At 37.4% G+C, this 18,723-nt stretch overlaps 5 protein-coding genes across 7 annotated transcripts; 3 read left to right on the forward strand and 2 right to left on the reverse strand.

Moving 5' to 3' along the window:
* Positions 1-170: 170 nt before the first annotated feature.
* On the forward strand, positions 171-2,926 carry LOC102591436 (probable WRKY transcription factor 33). The gene has a single exon (XM_015308060.1). The coding sequence runs from the start codon at positions 276-278 to the stop codon at positions 957-959; it is 684 nt and encodes a 227-aa protein (XP_015163546.1). The 5' UTR covers positions 171-275; the 3' UTR covers positions 960-2,926.
* Positions 1,117-2,926, forward strand: LOC102595422 (probable WRKY transcription factor 34). Its single transcript, XM_006345763.2, has 2 exons — positions 1,117-1,339; positions 1,449-2,926. Exons 1-2 carry the CDS (start codon positions 1,137-1,139, stop codon positions 2,017-2,019), a joined length of 774 nt encoding a protein of 257 aa, XP_006345825.1. The 5' UTR covers positions 1,117-1,136; the 3' UTR covers positions 2,020-2,926.
* On the reverse strand, positions 1,381-5,640 carry LOC102595747 (probable tyrosine-protein phosphatase At1g05000). 3 transcript variants are annotated; one of them, XR_001473261.1, is made up of 6 exons: positions 5,062-5,640; positions 4,274-4,367; positions 3,775-3,829; positions 3,505-3,548; positions 2,673-3,224; positions 1,381-2,580 (listed from the first exon to the last, which is right to left on the reverse strand). XR_001473261.1 is itself a non-coding variant. In XM_006345764.2 (5 exons), the coding sequence occupies exons 1-5, from the start codon at positions 5,199-5,201 to the stop codon at positions 2,970-2,972; spliced, it is 588 nt and encodes a 195-aa protein (XP_006345826.1). In that variant the 5' UTR covers positions 5,202-5,640; the 3' UTR covers positions 1,381-2,969. The 3 variants fall into 3 exon arrangements, 1 of the variants encoding a protein (XP_006345826.1); XR_001473260.1 differs by having other exon boundaries at positions 1,381-1,855; positions 2,389-3,224; XM_006345764.2 differs by having other exon boundaries at positions 1,381-3,224.
* A 1,358-nt stretch (positions 5,641-6,998) lies between these two features.
* LOC102596086 (probable methylenetetrahydrofolate reductase) lies at positions 6,999-13,021 on the forward strand. Its single transcript, XM_006345765.2, has 11 exons — positions 6,999-7,514; positions 8,464-8,524; positions 9,168-9,250; positions 9,388-9,561; positions 10,387-10,560; positions 10,670-10,770; positions 10,852-10,963; positions 11,359-11,439; positions 11,519-11,696; positions 12,054-12,388; positions 12,737-13,021. The coding sequence occupies exons 1-11, from the start codon at positions 7,113-7,115 to the stop codon at positions 12,827-12,829; spliced, it is 1,794 nt and encodes a 597-aa protein (XP_006345827.1). The 5' UTR covers positions 6,999-7,112; the 3' UTR covers positions 12,830-13,021.
* Positions 13,022-14,186: 1,165 nt separating this feature from the next.
* On the reverse strand, positions 14,187-17,465 carry LOC102596414 (L-ascorbate oxidase homolog). Its single transcript, XM_006345766.1, has 3 exons — positions 16,568-17,465; positions 15,875-16,337; positions 14,187-14,535 (listed from the first exon to the last, which is right to left on the reverse strand). Exons 1-3 carry the CDS (start codon positions 17,460-17,462, stop codon positions 14,235-14,237), a joined length of 1,659 nt encoding a protein of 552 aa, XP_006345828.1. The 5' UTR covers positions 17,463-17,465; the 3' UTR covers positions 14,187-14,234.
* Between the last annotated feature and the right edge of the window lie 1,258 nt (positions 17,466-18,723).

Genomic DNA, 18,723 nt, shown 5'->3' on the forward strand with positions numbered 1-18,723 from the left:
TGTATAAAAAAAAAAAAAAAAAAAAAAAAAAAAAAAAAAAAAAAAAAAAAAATTCTCACCAAGTTTAGGGGTGTTTTCAACACTTCCCTCAGCTTTTTATTAACAATCCCATGCTCGTACAAGAATTTGAAACTATTTGCTATGTCATGTGACAGATCTGGGGTGTATCTAAGTTTCGTTGGTCATGTAGAAGAATGAAACTAATAATTTGCGAGATGTTTTCAATACTTGTCTGATATAATATTAAATTTTGGAAGTTATGTGTTTCCCCTGAAATGCAGACACCAACTGAGAATGTTGGACAAATTTTGAATTGTATTGAGTCAAGAAACAATGAAATCCCTCAGCAAGAAGAAGAATATAGCAAGAAACAAAACCAACAATTTGAGCAGAGAGGCATATTTAGTAGTAGCATTAGTGCTAACAATTCATCAGATGATGGATACACATGGAGAAAATATGGACAAAAGCAAGTTAAAGGGAGTAATTTTCCAAGAAGTTACTATAAATGTACTCAACAAAATTGTCTTGTGAGGAAAAAAGTTGAGTGTGCACCAAATGGACAAGTTATAGAAATTGTCTACAATGGTGCTCATAATCATCCAAAAACTCAACATCTTCGACGAAAAACTACGGATGATATATATGTTGTTGCCCAAGAAAATGGATCATCATTATGGAGAAATGATCAACAATTTGAGTACAATAGAGATGTTGCAGGACTAGAAAGAATACCCCCTGCACCTGTCCTGTCTGATGCCTCCGATCCAATGTTGTCGAACAATATCAATGTGTTTGAATCTCATGAGATTTCTTCTAAACTTACTATATTTGATGCTGAAGATGAAGATTTAGCCACTCAAGAAGGTAATTTTCTTGGTGATGGTATCAATGAGTATGAATTAGAGACGAAAAGAAGGTATGCATTTCCTCCCCACCCTTCTTTTTCTTTTGTTTGATCCATTTTTTGGGACGAGCTCTAGCAGTCCGTTCAGCCTGACCATCTGTCTACGGGTAAAAAGTGTGCTAAGTTGCTCGGACTGTCCAATAATGTTGCCTCACATGTGTCGGATACTCAAAAAATGCACTAGTACTTGTAGAGGATCCAATACTCATTGTGTTTGTATGTAACACGAATGGTGGTCTATTTAACTTATTTAAGTTGTGGAATTGACCTCAGGAAGAAAGACGGTTATTTAGCTGAACCAAGTTTTCTGTCAAGAACAGTGAGAGAACCAAAAGTAGTCCTACAGGTCGCGAGTGAAATTGATATTCTTGAAGATGGCTATCGCTGGAGAAAATATGGCCAGAAAGTTGTCAAAGGAAACCCGAACCCCAGGTATAAAATGCTTAGTTGTATGTTGACAAATTTATGTTTTCTTGAAAGAGTCCGAGAAACACAACTCTTTAACTCAGTTGGTATGTTTAAAGAATTGTTTCGTGTGTAGGAGCTACTACAAATGTACGAGTGCTGGATGCATAGTGAGGAAACATGTCGAAAGGGCAGCAGATGACTTTAAATCAGTAATCACAACATATGAAGGGAAACATAACCATGAAGTGCCATCAACAAACAAGACGAATGGTGTTTCAGGAAACGTTCGTTCAGCATCTATGTTGAACAACGGGCAACAGCCTTGCACAACAACATCTCGAAAAAGTCTCAAAGATTCAAATATCAGAGTGCAATTTCAAGATCTACCAATTCCATTCGAAAGAAAGCATTTCATGGGAAGCGAATATTTAAGGCCAAGTTTTGGTGCAAGTTACCTCGGGGACTTGAGTTTTGGAGCTACTTCTTTACAACTCCCAGACTTCCCATTACCATTGCCATTGCCATCGCGAATGAGCTTTCCTGCAAGACAGAACGAGTCTCACTTTCATTTGAATAACAATTTCTTACTGCCAAATGGTGCATCCGATTCTTTTTTAGCAGATGGGAATACACAACATATTATCGCTGACAACAATAATTCGAGACTCCTTAAAGCCAAAGACGAGATTCAGTACTGGACCTAGCTATTCCGCTAGCTGTCTTCTGATACATCATTCAGTATAGATTCTTTGCAGTCACTGCTTTCGACTTAAATAATACACACACAGTTCAAGGTTTAGAAATATATATGTATTTATCCCCTTTGATCAAGGTGGAACCAATCGAGGCTACGACACATTGGAACCAACATGTCAGTGAGCAAACAAGCTATATGGAGCATCACTTCAATGAAAGGCGATAACTGTGCATTTCAAGAACTTGCAACTTGCATAACAGGCCAAGTATTTTGGCCTAATTGTTGGCATCGTTACTAACATAAACATCAATTGTATAGCGTTAAGCAAGCAGATGTAAACGATTCATTAGCCAACAATGAATATGAGGGGAATTACCCGATTTTCCATCAATATTCTCTGTTGACATTTCTGAAACTGTTGCCTCTGTGACAACTCGAAAAATGCAGAAAATCTCCAAAATATCTCTCATTTATCTTCAAACTATTTACTACCAAACCTGAGCTCTCGAGGGAGTGGCCTAGCGATCAAAAAGTTGGAGTGGTAATATCGGGAAACAAGACCTGAATCCTGGTAGAAGAGACACTAGGTGATTTCTTCTCATCTACCTAAAAGGGAAACCCACTCTATTCAATGCTATGCATAATGAGTGGTAAAGTTACCCGATAAACGTGCAGGTGGATGGAAGTATATGCCCAGTGAATTAGTCGAGGTACATAAAAGCTGGATCAGACAACACCATTCTAAAAGAAGCAGCAACTAGACCCGAATAATCAATGTTAACTCTCTGAATTAATATCCTTCCATTAGGAACAATTGGTGAAGTAAAAGAGGAAAGGTCGCGGACTGTTACTAAGAACCTAACAGAACTTTTCACTTAGATGACACAAAGAACGGATTTTTACAACTGAACGAATATCCGATTCCTTCAAAATACAATAAGGATTGATATAGTGCCTCTATAGAACAGAAGTCATCAGAGGTTTCTGCAGAATTTCTTCTATACATAGCAGGCATCTTTTCGTTGAACCATAATACGTGTAGATAATGCTCTCGAGGCAATGCCTTACGCACGAAACATCATAAGTCTCGAGAAATCTCACATCTGTTTCTCTCCATTTCGCGCCAGCAAAATGCTTGTACTCGTCCATCACAGAAGACAAACACCAACTCTGCCATTTCCTTAGACAACCAACGATGCGACCTGTTCGATGCTGCAGGAGCAAATATAGTATGCGTTATTACAATCAGCATGAGAAATGAGAATCGAAGCAGCAATGCCAAGATCAAACAGAAGTTAAGAAAACAAATCGGATAAGATTCAAGCTTAAACGTCCAACTCTAACATCAAGAATCATATTTTACTTATATACACCAACAATGTAACATATATTTACACAATCGGTGTAATTTAATCGGTTATAGTAGGTTAGTTATTGTAGAAAAGTGCACATCTAAGAGGTGCTTGAACTAAAAATAACGAAATCAATGTACCTTTCCACGCTTGCAGTGGATAAGAACTGGATGATTTCTAACATCTGGAGACAAATACAGAAAGAAAGTTAACATGCATATATAAGAACCTAGCTCTGTTGCTCAGACTCTCAAAAAATGTTACCTCACCCATGTCGGATCCTCAGAAAGCACTACTTTTGGAGGATCCGACACATACCTGACACCATTTTTTGGAGAGTCCGAGCAACATAGACTTGAATTATGAGCCTAAAAACATGATAGGGAGAGAGAATGCTCGAGATTGTATACCCGTTAACACTTTCAAAGCCTCTGTTATAGCACTCCTCGACATAGTCGATGACTCCTAAACAGAAAAAACTTCAACTTTCATGAATCTGAATATTTCTTAAGATGAAAATTAACTAATATTTCTTCCATTTGATCATATTACATGAGGATTTAAGTTATAGACAGTGACTCCGTAAAGATCTTTTTACGTTATCAATGAATTTTACTCTGTGATAACAGGTCAGTTATCATTTTTCCCATACTTTTGACACACTCGTCATTGCATAGAACTTAAACTCATTATAAAAACCAAAAGTCGCATCAACGAAACACATACACACAATATCTTTAAATCAACTACTACTCAATCCTCAGATAGTTGGAGTTGGTTATATGAATTCGTATCTTTTTAGGATACTTATTAATTAGATTAGTTTTTTACTATAATCGTCAACCTACCGCAATCCTCCTCCTCTACCGATAAAGGAACAAATTATAGAAGAAATATAAAATGAACTACCTTGGTGCCATCCATTCCAAATTGGAAAAGCTTTACTTTGTTAAATTGAAGAAACTTCAAATTCTCTTCAGGATAAGGCTCTTGACACAAACATCTGTAAACAACAAAGCAAATTATCAATCCTCACATAATAATAATAACAAAAAAAAGGCAGTTCGATGCACAAAACATTCCGCATTAGCAGTGTCTGGGGAAGAATGATTAGAACAAATTCATAAAATCTCGAAAAGAAGAATGAGAAAGTGAACTTATATGCACTTACACTACTAGTGAAATTTAACACAGTTAACTCTATCAACCAAGACTCAGATAGATGGAAAGAAAATAACCTAATATTGTTGCCTCTACTTGGAATTAAAACCCGAGACCTCACGGTTTTCTCAACTAACTTCATTGACCACTAGGTCACCCCTCGGACGTGATACACAGAGTTGGCTACCGTTATAGGTCAATTTAATTCCACGACTGAGGTACGGAGAGGGTAGACTGTATGCAGACCTTACCCTACTTTGGGAGGTAGAGAGTTCATTTCCAAAAGACACTCAACTCAAGTAAAAGCATATCAAAGCAGGTCGAAAAAGATAGCAGAAGTGAAGTAATCATTGACAAAATACTATAGAAAGCACGACAAATCATCCTGAAAAAAGAACAACAACTATAATAAAATAGTGCGATAATTGAAATACCTACCAGAAACATCAGATAGTAACAAAAATTGAAGGACAAGAAACTACAGAAGAAATACTACGACTTCACTATCAATAAAAGAGAGAGAGAGAGAGACTAACATGATAGAGCTCAAATTGAGTGATTGCAAAAATGGGAAATTGGAGGACTGAGGGAAACCAGATCTATAAATGCAGTTATCTTCCACTGCTGAGAAATTTGTAGGTGGCATCAAATTGCCATCATCTTCTTGCAAAATCATATCCACTTTTTTTTTCTACTCTTTAATCTCACAAGATTCACTTAAAACTATATATAACAACTACGCCTCAATCTCAAGAAAGTTGAAATTATGACTCGACTCCAAGAAAGTTAGAGTTAAGCCTTAATTACAAGAAAGTTGGAGTCAGCTATGTGAATCGTCACAAAAAAAAGACTTCAACTAAAAATCAAGAAAGTTGGTATAACATCAATCCCAAAAAAGTTGGAGTCGAATATGTAAATCAGTCACGAAGAAAAGACTTTTACTAACATCATGAAAGTTGAAATTTTGTATTTTGCATTAACCCCAAGAAAGTTGAAGTGAACTATATGAATCGTAACTGAAAAAAAGTTTCAAACTGTAAATCAAGAAAAAAGGTTTAAATTGGGATTTTTGGATAATATTCTTCTAGTAATTCAACTACAAAAAGTTCATTTTTTTTGGGATTATTGTGGATTTTTCAAAGTTTATATAGACAATTATTCATATGTTGTGCCCTCTTACATTATCCAATTGTTTTTGACCTTTCAAATTAATTAAATTATGTTTATTTTCATTATAAATTATCATATCTAAGAAAAAATAATTGAGGGGTCACAATCAGCACTTTTTGAAATTATTTATATTATTTTGTTTTCTATGACAAGTTGAGTTTTTTGAGGTCACAATTACAAGAGAAGAAATAAGATATTGAATAAGTCAAGCTCAAATGTCACTCCAACTATTAAAGTTGGATGAACCATGTTGAAGTCCTAATTAATTTAATATTAAATCACGTAAAATATTAAAAAAAAACATATTTTATCAAAAACAATTCTATTTACAGAATTCGATCCTCTAGCTAGCCCCAACAACGGCCCACATGGTAATTGGACCACCTTTCCCTTTATACACAGTTAGGACTTGTGGGGGGCTATCAATTGTAACCAATAGACTGCATTAAGAAAAAAGGTCCAATTCAACCTTTCTCAATTTACTAAGGAATATTATTGGTTGATAATCGAGAAATTTTCAAAGGTTAGTGCATAGTGTGATTCGAAGTTCAGTAGATAATGAGTCCACCTTATATTGTTGTGGGACACTAATCGATAGTCAATTGTCCAATTACGCTCAAATTAGCCAAGACATTACATCAATAATATATCTTGTGTGAAATTGACCAAAACATTATTGTTTTTTTAAAAAAATAAAGATACTTAGATTTTAGAATTAGAGGTGTCATCCACAATAATTACTACAAGTTTTAGGAGTAAAAGAACATAAAACACTACTCAGACTTTTTAATAACGTCGTTGAGTGCATGTAAGATCCTTAAAAAAATAATGCATTGTTTATTCAAGATGAATGCGACAACATGTTCAGAAAACCCATGAATCATAGTTCGTTGAAAGAGAAGTGCATTGATTTCTTTTTACCTGCCTAAGTTCTTGTACCAGAGTCATTCAATACTTGTACTGGTGGAAGGCCTTACTTAGTAGAATAGCCGCGCCGACTGTCTATAAACCTACGTTGCTCGGGCTTTTTGAAAAGGATGCTATACATTCATGTCAAATTCTCCAAAGATACACCACTTCTAGAGAATCTGCTACATTTTTAACGATATTTTAGAAAAGCCCAAATACCATAAATATAAACTTACCTAAACGTCATTTCGACTATCTATTACTCACTTTCTTTATATAAAATTCGAATACCAAATAATTATAAAAAATAAAATAAAAAATCACAAAACTTTGTGACCCTACAATAAAAAAGAAGAAGAAGAAGGTTGTTGGGAGACTACATGGCAATGCCACAAACTCCTTCAATCTTCTACCTATTTTTTACCTTTCTTCTAACCATTTTCAAGATTCTTCACTAACCCTTTTTCCTAAACACCCCCAATTTGATCCTACATTGTTTTTTTGAAAAATGAAGGTTATTGAGAAAATTCAAGAATCTGTGAAAGATGACAGAGTAGTTTTCTCTTTTGAGTTTTTTCCACCAAAAACTGAAGATGGGGTTGATAATTTGTTTGAAAGAATGGAAAGAATGGTGTCACATAACCCATCTTTTTGTGATATTACATGGGGTGCTGGTGGTTCAACAGCAGATCTGACTCTTGAAATTTCAAATAGGATGCAGAATATGGTGTGTGTTGAGACAATGATGCATTTGACTTGTACAAATATGCCTGTTGAGAAAATTGATCATGCTCTTGAAACTATTAAGTCTAATGGGATTCAAAATGTTCTCGCTCTTCGTGGAGATCCTCCTCATGGACAAGATAAGTTTGTTCAAGTTGAAGGTGGTTTTGCTTGTGCTTTAGATCTGGTAAAAATTACTAATTTTGATTCCAAGATTTGATTTTTATGTGTTTAGAATGGTTTGATTGATGAATGCATTACATATTTTGAAATGTTGGGTTCAAAATTTGTATCTTTGTTGAATTTTGAAGTAGTTTGTACATGTATATGTATGTTTCTGTGTTGAAAATGTCGAGGTGGTTCCGGTCTTAGGTTCGACATGTTTTGATTGCTGAATACATTACACAATTTTGAAATGTTGGGCTCAAAATTTGATCTTTGTTGAATTTTGAGGTAGTTTGTACATATATATCTATAGTTCCGTGTTGAAAATGCCGAGGTGGGAACCATGGGGTCTCAGGTGCAACATGTTTGATTGCTAAAAACATTACACATTTTGAAATGTTGGGTTCAAAATTCAATCTTTGTTGAATTTTTAAGTACTTTGTATATATATATTTCTGTGTTGAAAATGTCGAGGTGGAATCTTAGGTTCAAATTCCAGCAGAGACAAAAAAAACACTATTTAATTTCTTCACATCTGTCCTAGTCTTGGTGTAGAACTACCTGGTACTTGTTGTTGGTGGGAGGTGGCAGCATCCCGTGGAATTAGTCGAGAGGCGCGCAAGCTTGGACCAGACACCACGGTTGTAAAAGAAAAAAGAATGTCGGGATCAGGCGTTCAGCTGGACCCATTGTTGATAATTTGTTGCATCTGCAAATGTTCATTGCAGTTCCAACTGAACACATTGCTTTTATCTTGAAACATGTATACATATGGAAAAAGAAATTGAACTTTATATATATGATGGCCACGTCCTCTCTGAACTCATTGAATTTAATTCTTGAATGCGACTTAGGTTCATTAGTAATAGTCTTTGATCTGGGATCTGATTGATTTGTTTCATACAGTAATTCTTCTAATACTGCTATAACATTTGTATTATTAATTCGATTGCCTTTGTTTTCCTTTGCAGGTAAAGCACATGCGGGCCAAGTATGGGGATTACTTTGGGATCACTGTTGCGGGTTACCCTGGTTAGTTACCAATCTCTTGGGATTTTTTTGGTGTATTTCATTACTTCATTTGTTTCAATTTCTTTGATTCTCTTTCCATTTCAGGACGTCCCAAAATGGTTCATACTATCATACTTCTATACTACTTTAACAACTTACAAGAATCCAAATTCACTATCCAAAATTTAAGATTTGATGTTTCCTCTATCAAACTAACTTTTGAGCAATTATCTTAGTATTTTCTTTCACTATTGCTAATATAAGATATACTCTCTCTGTTTCAATTTGTTTGTTTGAAACTAAAGATATGTGTAATATACCAAAATATCCTTTGAATCTTGTGGTCTTAAATATGTCATGTAGAATGTTGGGGGTAGAGAGTTACTAAATATTGAAAGTAACATTCTTTTTTAAACAAACTAAAAAGGAAAGTAAGACAAACAAATCGAAAGGGTGGAAGAATAAGACATAATTCATATTTTAGACCCTGTGTCAGGTCAATACTAGCACATAGAATGAAACTGAGGAAGTATAAAGTAAAATTTGTCCAATTTTGGTTGCTTTTTTGGTTTCTGCAATATGATCTTCTTCTACACTAACCTTGAGAAATATGAGGTTCTTCTTCTGTTCCGATGCTGATATTGACTATGTTATTGCTTTTCAGAGGCGCATCCTGATGTTATACCTGCAACTGGACTAGCTACACTTGAGACATACGAAAACGAACTTGCCTATCTCAAACAAAAGGTAGTTATTCCCAGCATTATGTTTCATCTTTGGGTGAATATAATATATTTTACATTAATTGGCCATGAAGAAGAAAAGTGAAGTGTTCTTGTTTTGTTCGTAAGTTTCTGACACTTGTGGGAACTTGTATTCTTCAGGTTGATGCTGGAGCTGATCTCATTGTAACTCAACTCTTCTATGATACTGATAATTTCCTCAAGTTTGTCAGTGATTGTCGTCAAATTGGGATAACTTGTCCCATTGTTCCAGGAATCATGCCCATCAACAATTATAAGGGCTTCTTGCGCATGACTGGATTTTGCAAAACTAGGGTATTCCCTTATTTTTTAGAGTATAATCCATTCTCAGTCTCAAATTAAGTGTCTGCATGTCAGCTCAAATGTTGCCTTCTGCATATTGTGATGCATGACAACTCCAACACTTGGAATTGTCATTTTACAAAATATTTTTTAGGCACTATCCTGTTGGTGCTTAATCTTGCGTAATGTTATGAAGCCTTTAATGTTTAAGAAGTTTTGTGGGCCGGTATCTGGGTCCCGATGAACCAGAAAAAAAAGAGATCTTCAAGCTATTCTCATCTAATAAACCTGACTTTGTTTGTTTTCGTTGAATGAATTCCTTGAATAAGACTCCCTTTGCTCGTCTTCCTCAATTAACCACAGTATTCTGCATTATTGGAATGTCTATCTGTTACTTCACTTAAGCCTCGTCAGTCAACCTTCTTAACTACCCTTTACGACTTGGCACAGTTCTTGTTTGCCACTGTATTATTTGTTCCACATTTCCACCTCAAAGCATGAACGACTTAATTTGTACCACTGCATGGTGGTGAAGATGATTTATCCAAGTGTTGCATAGACATGTTAGCTGGAAGCTCAATTTACTTTGACCAAATGCTATTGATCCAGTGTTTTTCTTCTTGTTGTTTCTTAGGTCAACCAAATTCATAAGTTCAGTTGGTATCCATTATATTCTTTATATATACTTGGTGACGCTTTTGTGAGCCGTTATTGTAGTTTATGTTTAGTAAAAAAGATAACTATGAATACGACACATTGATTGACTTGGATGTTAAGCTGCTCCTGGCTCCTGCATTCCAGATACTCATTTTTTCCCCTTTCTTAATGACATTATAGATCCCGGCAGAGATTACAGCTGCCTTGGAACCTATTAAGGATAACGAAGAGGCTGTCAAAGCATATGGAATTCACCTTGGAACTGAAATGTGCAAGAAAATTATGGCCAGTGGCATTAAGACATTGCATCTTTATACATTAAACATGGAGAAATCAGCATTGGCCATTTTGATGGTTAATCTTCTTACCTTGTAATTTCTGCTTTATAATATGTTGAAATAGTGATATGATTTCAGAAATAGAATGGATTTTGCTTACAATGTGAGTTGCCTGGAAAATGCAGAATCTTGGATTGATTGAAGAGTCCAAAATTTCAAGGCCATTACCTTGGAGACGTCCTACAAATGTTTTCCGTATCAAAGAAGATGTCCGTCCTATATTCTGGTATGTAGAGATACAAATCAATGTCAAAATAATTCTCCTTATTGTAATTAGAAACTGATCTTCCATTTGCAATGATGGTAGGGCCAACCGTCCGAAGAGCTACATCTCAAGAACCATTGGTTGGGATGAGTTTCCACATGGCCGATGGGGCAATGCTAAAAATCCGTCATATGGAGCACTTAGTGATTATCAGGTGATTGCCGATGATTGAGATCATACTTTTCTGTGTTTAAGGGTCTTAACTAGTTGAATAATTTCACTAAAAGTTCAGAATTTATAAGGTATAGTATAGGAAACCATCCACTCCTAGAGCATTGTTAAGCCCCTCTTTTCTTTTTTTCGTATCGAATCATATTGCTATAATAAGGAGAAAGATTCGTTTTGGTGTAGATAAGAAAGGATTTTATTCATCCTGCTTTACTTGTGGAGCTTTAACCTTGGTTGAAGGTTAAATAGGCAAACAAGGTCAAAGTAATATAACTATCTGAGTGAAGTCCCATGAACTGTCTGTTTCTTGGGCTGATCGGTTAGAATGTTCTAGTTACATTCGTTATCTCTGATATAGCTGCCTTTGTCACTCTCCAACAGTTCATGCGGGCACGCTCACGTGATAAGAAACTTCAAGAGGAATGGGCTATTGCTCTCAATAGTGTGGAAGACATCTATGAGGTATTGTTTTGAGTTACACTTCACTTATTGTCTAAACCCGACTCATTTCCAAGTTCTAACGGAATTTTCACATCATCAGAGATTTATGAACTACTGTCTCGGGAAGCTGAGAAGTTGTCCTTGGTCTGAGTTAGATGGGCTTCAGGCAGAGACAAAGATCATCGATGATCACTTGGGTAATATAAACTCGAAAGGTTTCCTGACTATTAACAGCCAACCATCAGTTAATGGTGCAAAGTCCGACGCTCCTTTAGTTGGTAAGTTTGATGCTTAAACTTCTCATCTGTACACAAGGACGATTAATTTGTTTCTTTTAAGGCATAATACATAAACAAACGCTCAAACTTGATCTCAGCTAGCAAGTAAACACTCCAACTTACAAAATCATCTAGACACTTCCAAAATTATGTGTCACATCAGCATCGGGTGTGTCCACGAGATAGAGCAGGGAAGAGTTTGAGTGTTTAGTTGCCGGTTGAGACCAAGTTGAGGTATCTAGATGAACACTCTCAAAGTTGGAGTGCTTACTTGTCAGCTGATGCCAAGTTAGAGCGTCAGTTTATGTATTATGCTTTCGTTTAATTTCAAATAACTTCTTTTGCCTTCTTTTGCAGGATGGGGTGGTCCTGGTGGATTTGTTTATCAAAAGGCATACTTAGAGTTCTTTTGCTCGCGTGAGAAGTTAAATGCTGTTATCGAAAAATGCATGGCTTTCCCCTTCCTTACCTACATGGCTGTGAACAAGAAAGGAAACTGGATGTCCAACGTCAACCAAGTCGACGTCAATGCAGTGACATGGGGCGTCTTCCCAGCTAAGGAGATTGTACAACCAACCGTCGTTGATCCTGCCAGCTTCATGGTATGGAAAGACGAGGCATTTGAAATCTGGTCACGAGGTTGGGCTCAATTATACCCCGAGAATGATCCATCTAGAACATTACTCGAACAGGTACATTCACACACCTTCCTCTATCTTGATAAAGTAATTTGTCCCTTTGCCATTCAACCTAATATGTGCTGTACATTTGCTGAGTTAATTTCTCGTATGGTCATCCACGTTTCCAGTTTATTGCATCAAAGTGATAAAACTAATAACGGAAAAATAACTCAACTATGCTCTATATATAGGGACTAGATTTAGCATTTTCCAATGTTTGTTAATTTTCTGTAATATATAGCACATAGTTGAGTTATTTTCCCTTTACAAAAGCTAGTTCTACGATGACCATCCGTGAAATTACACCTGTTTTTTGCTCGTAAACTACTAATAAGACGGTATTTTCATTTCGTTTTACAGGTTCAAAACAGTTACTTCTTGGTCAGCCTTGTCGATAACGATTACATCAATGGAGATTTGTTTGCCATCTTCAAGGATATGATCTGGAATTAGTTAGACACACAAAGATCCTAAATTCTTTACACACAATGAAGTTTCTTCTTTGGATTTGAGTAGAAATTTTATGATTTATTGTTGTTTTTTATGGTCATGTAACATGAATAATTCAGTTTTGTATTTGTTCCCTTCATTCTTTTTAAACTACAAATTTAATATACCTTGGCTCTTTAAGCTTTGGTAAATTCATGAGCATTTGTATACAATTTTCATTTAGCTCTATATATAAAATATTTTCTTTTGAATTTTCCACTCGATATCCGATATTGCATTGGAACCTGATTAATCTGGATTCATGTTGAGATATGAAGTAAGAGAACTGAGACGAGTGACAAAAATGACAAGACAAGAAAAACCTGTTGGAGTTAAGACTGTCGGAAAACTTTAATGGACTTCAACTTGTATATGCTGATAGTTATTTTCTTCTAAAAATATTATTAGAATAGTTTAACATGTTATAACATATAATCAATTGATTGTGAAAATAATTTTTAAACTGTACTCTTTGAAAGTAAGTGAACTTTCGACCTACACATTTGAAGTTTGACTTGGAAAGACCAAATTTCCCATATTTTTGTTTGAAATCGTAGGGACATATGTTCGAACTTCAGACACCTTAATGTCTCTCAAAATATGATTTTTGATCAATGTTGAAAATATAATTTATTGTGTACAATCTTATTATACAAAACTTATATGTACAATCATCTTATTATGCATAGAATAAGAAATACATTTTCAATGCAGCGAAATGGTATTTTCACGTCTCAATTGATATATATTTTGAGTGAGATAAGGAGTTTTATATGAGTTTGGAATTGATTATATAAATCCTTACTAACCACATTCCTTTATTTAAATTCATCTCAAATCAACACGAGATGAAGAGTTTTCTAAGAAAAGAAACGAGTGAATTTAAATCACTATTCAGCCAAACTCAGTAGCGTATACAAAATTTTATGTTATCGATCTATTTATTATAATTATTCAACTTATAACGAGTTTTGAACGTTTACTTCTTATCTCAAAAATCGATACGTATTTATTGTTTTGAAGTGGTGTGAATATATTATAAACATTTAAAGAAACAAATAACAAATTCATTTCACCGTACTGAAAAAGAAACACGAGACAAAAGAAATTCAAATTCAAATCGCGGAATACTTTGACCGAAAAAAAATAATACTTCACTACAAAATGATTCAGAAAATAAATCATTCGAGACATGAAAAATAATGATAAATACATTGATTTTTCTTGGAATTAAGATGTACAATTGGAAATAAATCCTATTAATTAATCAATTCATACCACAACAACAAAAAGATGATTTTTTTTCAAGAGAATACAAAAATATAAAATCTCGTTACATAATATCACATATCGCTCGCTCGATCTACTTTTATATGGAGTAAGGTTTTGGATGAGGCAAATCCTTGATGATTCCACACGATATATCATTATCAGGCATGTTGTACTCATCTTTCAAAGATGTGTTTGGTGCATTAACACTAAAATAGAGTTGATGGCCCAAATATTGTTTTTCAAGTGCATTGGATCTTAAATTCCAAAGCCCAGCATTGTCAAGAGTTGTTATAATTGCAGCCCATGAATTTGGGTACACTTGGATTGTGCTCCTACTCACAGCATCAAGTAAGTTGTAGTTTTGTCTCATCTCTGGCTTCCATCTCCCCGGTGCAATCCTGAATGAGACATCAGTAGTGGAGTCAGAAATTTATCTAAAAAAAAAACGCAAGGGATTTGAATACGTGATTTGGAATGATATCCGCAACCCCTTCAATTTCAATAGGTTATATAATTGTGTTTTATGGAAAAAAGAGACTATGTAAGAACTTTTTAGCACACTTTAAGAAGGGTTGAAAAGATAGGCGGTTTTGTATTTTAGGTCATTGTCATAAAGTTTGACATAGTTGATGAGAATTCATATTTGAAATGCGACTATATATACCGCCTACTGATAAAGGGAAGAAAGTATACCAAGCCTTGTCCTAGCCGCCAGGTTTGGTCCAGATTGAGATATAGTTGTTTGGGGGGGGGGGGGGGGGGGGGGGGGGGGGGGGGGGGGGGGGGGGGGGGGGGGGGGGGGGGGGGGGGGGGGGGGGGGGGGGGGGGGGGGGGGGGGGGGGGGGGGGGGGGGGGGGGGGGGGGGGGGGGGGGGGGGGGGGGGGGGGGGGGGGGGGGGGGGGGGGGGGGGGGGGGGGGGGGGGGGGGGGGGGGGGGGGGGGGGGGGGGGGGGGGGGGGGGGGGGGGGGGGGGGGGGGGGGGGGGGGGGGGGGGGGGGGGGGGGGGGGGGGGGGGGGGGGGGGGGGGGGGGGGGGGGGGGGGGGGGGGGGGGGGGGGGGGGGGGGGGGGGGGGGGGGGGGGGGGGGGGGGGGGGGGGGGGGGGGGGGGGGGGGGGGGGGGGGGGGGGGGGGGGGGGGGGGGGGGGGGGGGGGGGGGGGGGGGGGGGGGGGGGGGGGGGGGGGGGGGGGGGGGGGGGGGGGGGGGGGGGGGGGGGGGGGGGGGGGGGGGGGGGGGGGGGGGGGGGGGGGGGGGGGGGGGGGGGGGGGGGGGGGGGGGGGGGGGGGGGGGGGGGGGGGGGGGGGGGGGGGGGGGGGGGGGGGGGGGGGGGGGGGGGGGGGGGGGGGGGGGGGGGGGGGGGGGGGGGGGGGGGGGGGGGGGGGGGGGGGGGGGGGGGGGGGGGGGGGGGGGGGGGGGGGGGGGGGGGGGGGGGGGGGGGGGGGGGGGGGGGGGGGGGGGGGGGGGGGGGGGGGGGGGGGGGGGGGGGGGGGGGGGGGGGGGGGGGGGGGGGGGGGGCTGCATTATGATCTCCTATGCATACTTACAATTTGAATAGAAAAATGTCATATAACTGAAATAACATTTTTCACACAAATTTTAGGTATGTGGTGTATGTTTGTGGTGTGACAAATCAATAAAGTTTTAAGTAGCTTAGTATTAACGGTTGAAGTTATAATTTCAAAAATTAAGATGAATTCAACGCTAAAAACTTTAAAAGTATAGTAGAATTGAGGTACTTACGCAACAGCAAAGAAGTTGAATCCATCCAAATGCCAAGATTGAACACTCTTCTCATGATTTTCAAGTATAATTTCAACAAAATTGCGATATGTAACATTAACCACATTAGGTGCAATTGTGATTACTTCATTTCCACTTGGTGGTATATACTCATCCTTACATAGTCCATATTTGAACACCTTGTCCGCAACACCATAGTATTGAGCCAACTTAATTGGTGTCTCGGGATCCGTGTGCGAGACACCGTTGATGGCGTAACGGTGTTTCCCGTTCACAACACCGGCGGTGCTCACCAACCTAATGGTTCGTGTGATGTTGATTTGACCGTAATGGTAACTACCTTGAGGGTTAGGTCTAGCTGAACTCGCGGTCAAATTCCAACGGAATGAGTTGAATTGGTTGAGTGACCACTCCCATCCTTCCGGAGCTTCTTTCTTTTCAAGAGGAGAGGCGGGACCTTTACCTGTTGAAACATAATATAATTAAATAAGTAACTTAACATGTGAGGTTGTCATGATACAATAGTCCATTATTGTATTAGAGTAGACATAAGTCCTAGAAAGTTCAAATGTCATAATGAGCTAAAAACAAAATATAATCAAGTAATTAAAAATGTTGTTACTAGAAATACGTAATGTTCATTCAAACAGTTTAAACAATTATAGATGAAATGATCACGTAATTCAAGATTACCGTTGGCATAACGGATGGTGGCGGTCGCGACACGAGATTCCTTAGTAAAACGTGAAGTAGCAACAATGAAATAGTCCTTAGGGTTTTGATCAGCAGTAATCAAGACAGATAAGCATTGTCCCAAATGAATATCCAACAACTCATACAAATTTTGAACAGTGTGAGATCCTTCCATCTCAACAAGTTTCATTGTATGTCCTTGAATTCGAACATTGATTGTATCCTTCATACCCACGTTACAAAACCTAAACCTATATGTCTTTCCTTTAACCATTGTAAACATAGGCTCATCTTTACCATCACCTTTTCCGCTTTTACCATTTATAACAATCCCATCTGGCCTTCCTAGTGAACGCCCCGTGTCTAAAAGACCTTTCAATGATTTATGACTATTAGTATACCAATCACTCACAAGAACGGTGAAATCATCAGCCGGTGTATCAAATGGGACAGGGATCAATGCGCGACTATATATAGTTATAGGACCATACCCTCCAACTGCCCTATGTAGCGCGGTTGTAGGGTGATAGTAATAGCTACCGATCTGATCCTTAACCTGGAAATGATAGGTGAAATTTTTACCAGGAGGGATAGGACAATTTGTCCCCAATGTACCATCTTGCCATGAATTCTTCCTTTGTTGAATCCCTTTCCATGTTATAAGGAATGGTTCATCTAATTGATTGATTACATTTACAACAATGTTGTTGTTTGATGTACAATTAATTTTAGGTCCAGGGAATTGACCATTGATTAAAATGACTTGTTGTGGTACACCTAGAGGTGAAATAGTTCCATAAGTAACTTTCCACTCGAAAGTAAGATAAGGATCTTCTCCATGTACCAAACATGAAAAGAGCAAAAGAAGAACAAAACTTATTATTTGTTTATTCATCTTTTGCAATTTTTTTATTTTCTCTCAATTATGTCCTCTTTTGAGTCTAACATATAAAAATCACAATTTTTAAATTTTTTTTTTTATATGTTGATGAGAGGAAAGGACAACTAAATAAGAACAAGTTGACATTTTATGTTGGAAAAAATACATTGCTTATTTATATACGTCACAAGAAAAAGATAGCCATTTAATCTTTTTATGGTTTGTCCGTAAGCATAGTTTGCTCTTTGGTTATTTTTTAAACAAAATTGCTCTTCTTGTGCTATGCCATTCATTTTTTTATATATAAATATTTTCAATGTCATTATTTTTTTCTTGATTAGAAATAAAATATGCAAGTACAAGAAAAGTAATGCAAAAGATTGAATTTTTACTTTGAAAATGAAAACTAAAAATTGTTTACTATATAGTCCAAAAAAATAATAATTTTATTAGATTGCGGTAAAATAAAACATTAAAGTAATCACATTCTCCTTTTAATTTAGGATTGATGAGGAAAATAATATATATTTTTATTTTAAGTTGATTTAAAGAATTATTACTCCTATTTAGGCTACAAAGGAGTAATTTTGGAAGGATTTAACTTGATATATTTTGATTGTATTGGAAACGTTCTTATTTTAATAGTGCATTAATGCATTTTGCTTATTAAAATAGGTAATGTATCCTATTATTTACGAGTCTCACGTTTAATAAAATAAATTATATATTATTATTTTTTGAAGAGGAACATTGGAGTCAGGACTTAGAGCCGTGAAATCAACTAGTTATGCTTTGTATTTTATGCCTTCATTATAATTAATGACTTAGGTGTAACCCATCTTCAAAACTTACATGAACGTGAGACATTTTGAATATCTAGTTGTCCTACCATTGCTACTTGATTAAACTAGAGTTTAGAATAGAGAAAATCACATGAATACGCAAAACAACACTCTACTATCTACTAACCTTTTATCCAAATACAATGGAGAAAATCACATTGGAAGCGCTATCCCTAGAAATAAATCATGTGCCACGTAAATCTGAATTTTATCAAGCACATATGCAATCCTACAATGTGAATCCAAATATAGTGTGGTCCCAAATCAAGTCCCAAGAGGTCTCGGGTTCGAGTCCTCCTAGGTACGAAGTCATCTTTGTTAGGAAACATTTTATCCCAACGTGGGACTTCTCAGCACAATTCGAATTTAGTCGATCTCCAATGTGAGCACCAAATACCGGACGAGAAATAATAAAAAAAGAAGAAGATAGAACC

This window comes from Solanum tuberosum, unplaced genomic scaffold, assembly GCF_000226075.1.
Source record: "Solanum tuberosum cultivar DM 1-3 516 R44 unplaced genomic scaffold, SolTub_3.0 scf00072, whole genome shotgun sequence".
In the NCBI taxonomy this organism is placed as follows: domain Eukaryota; kingdom Viridiplantae; phylum Streptophyta; class Magnoliopsida; order Solanales; family Solanaceae; genus Solanum; species Solanum tuberosum.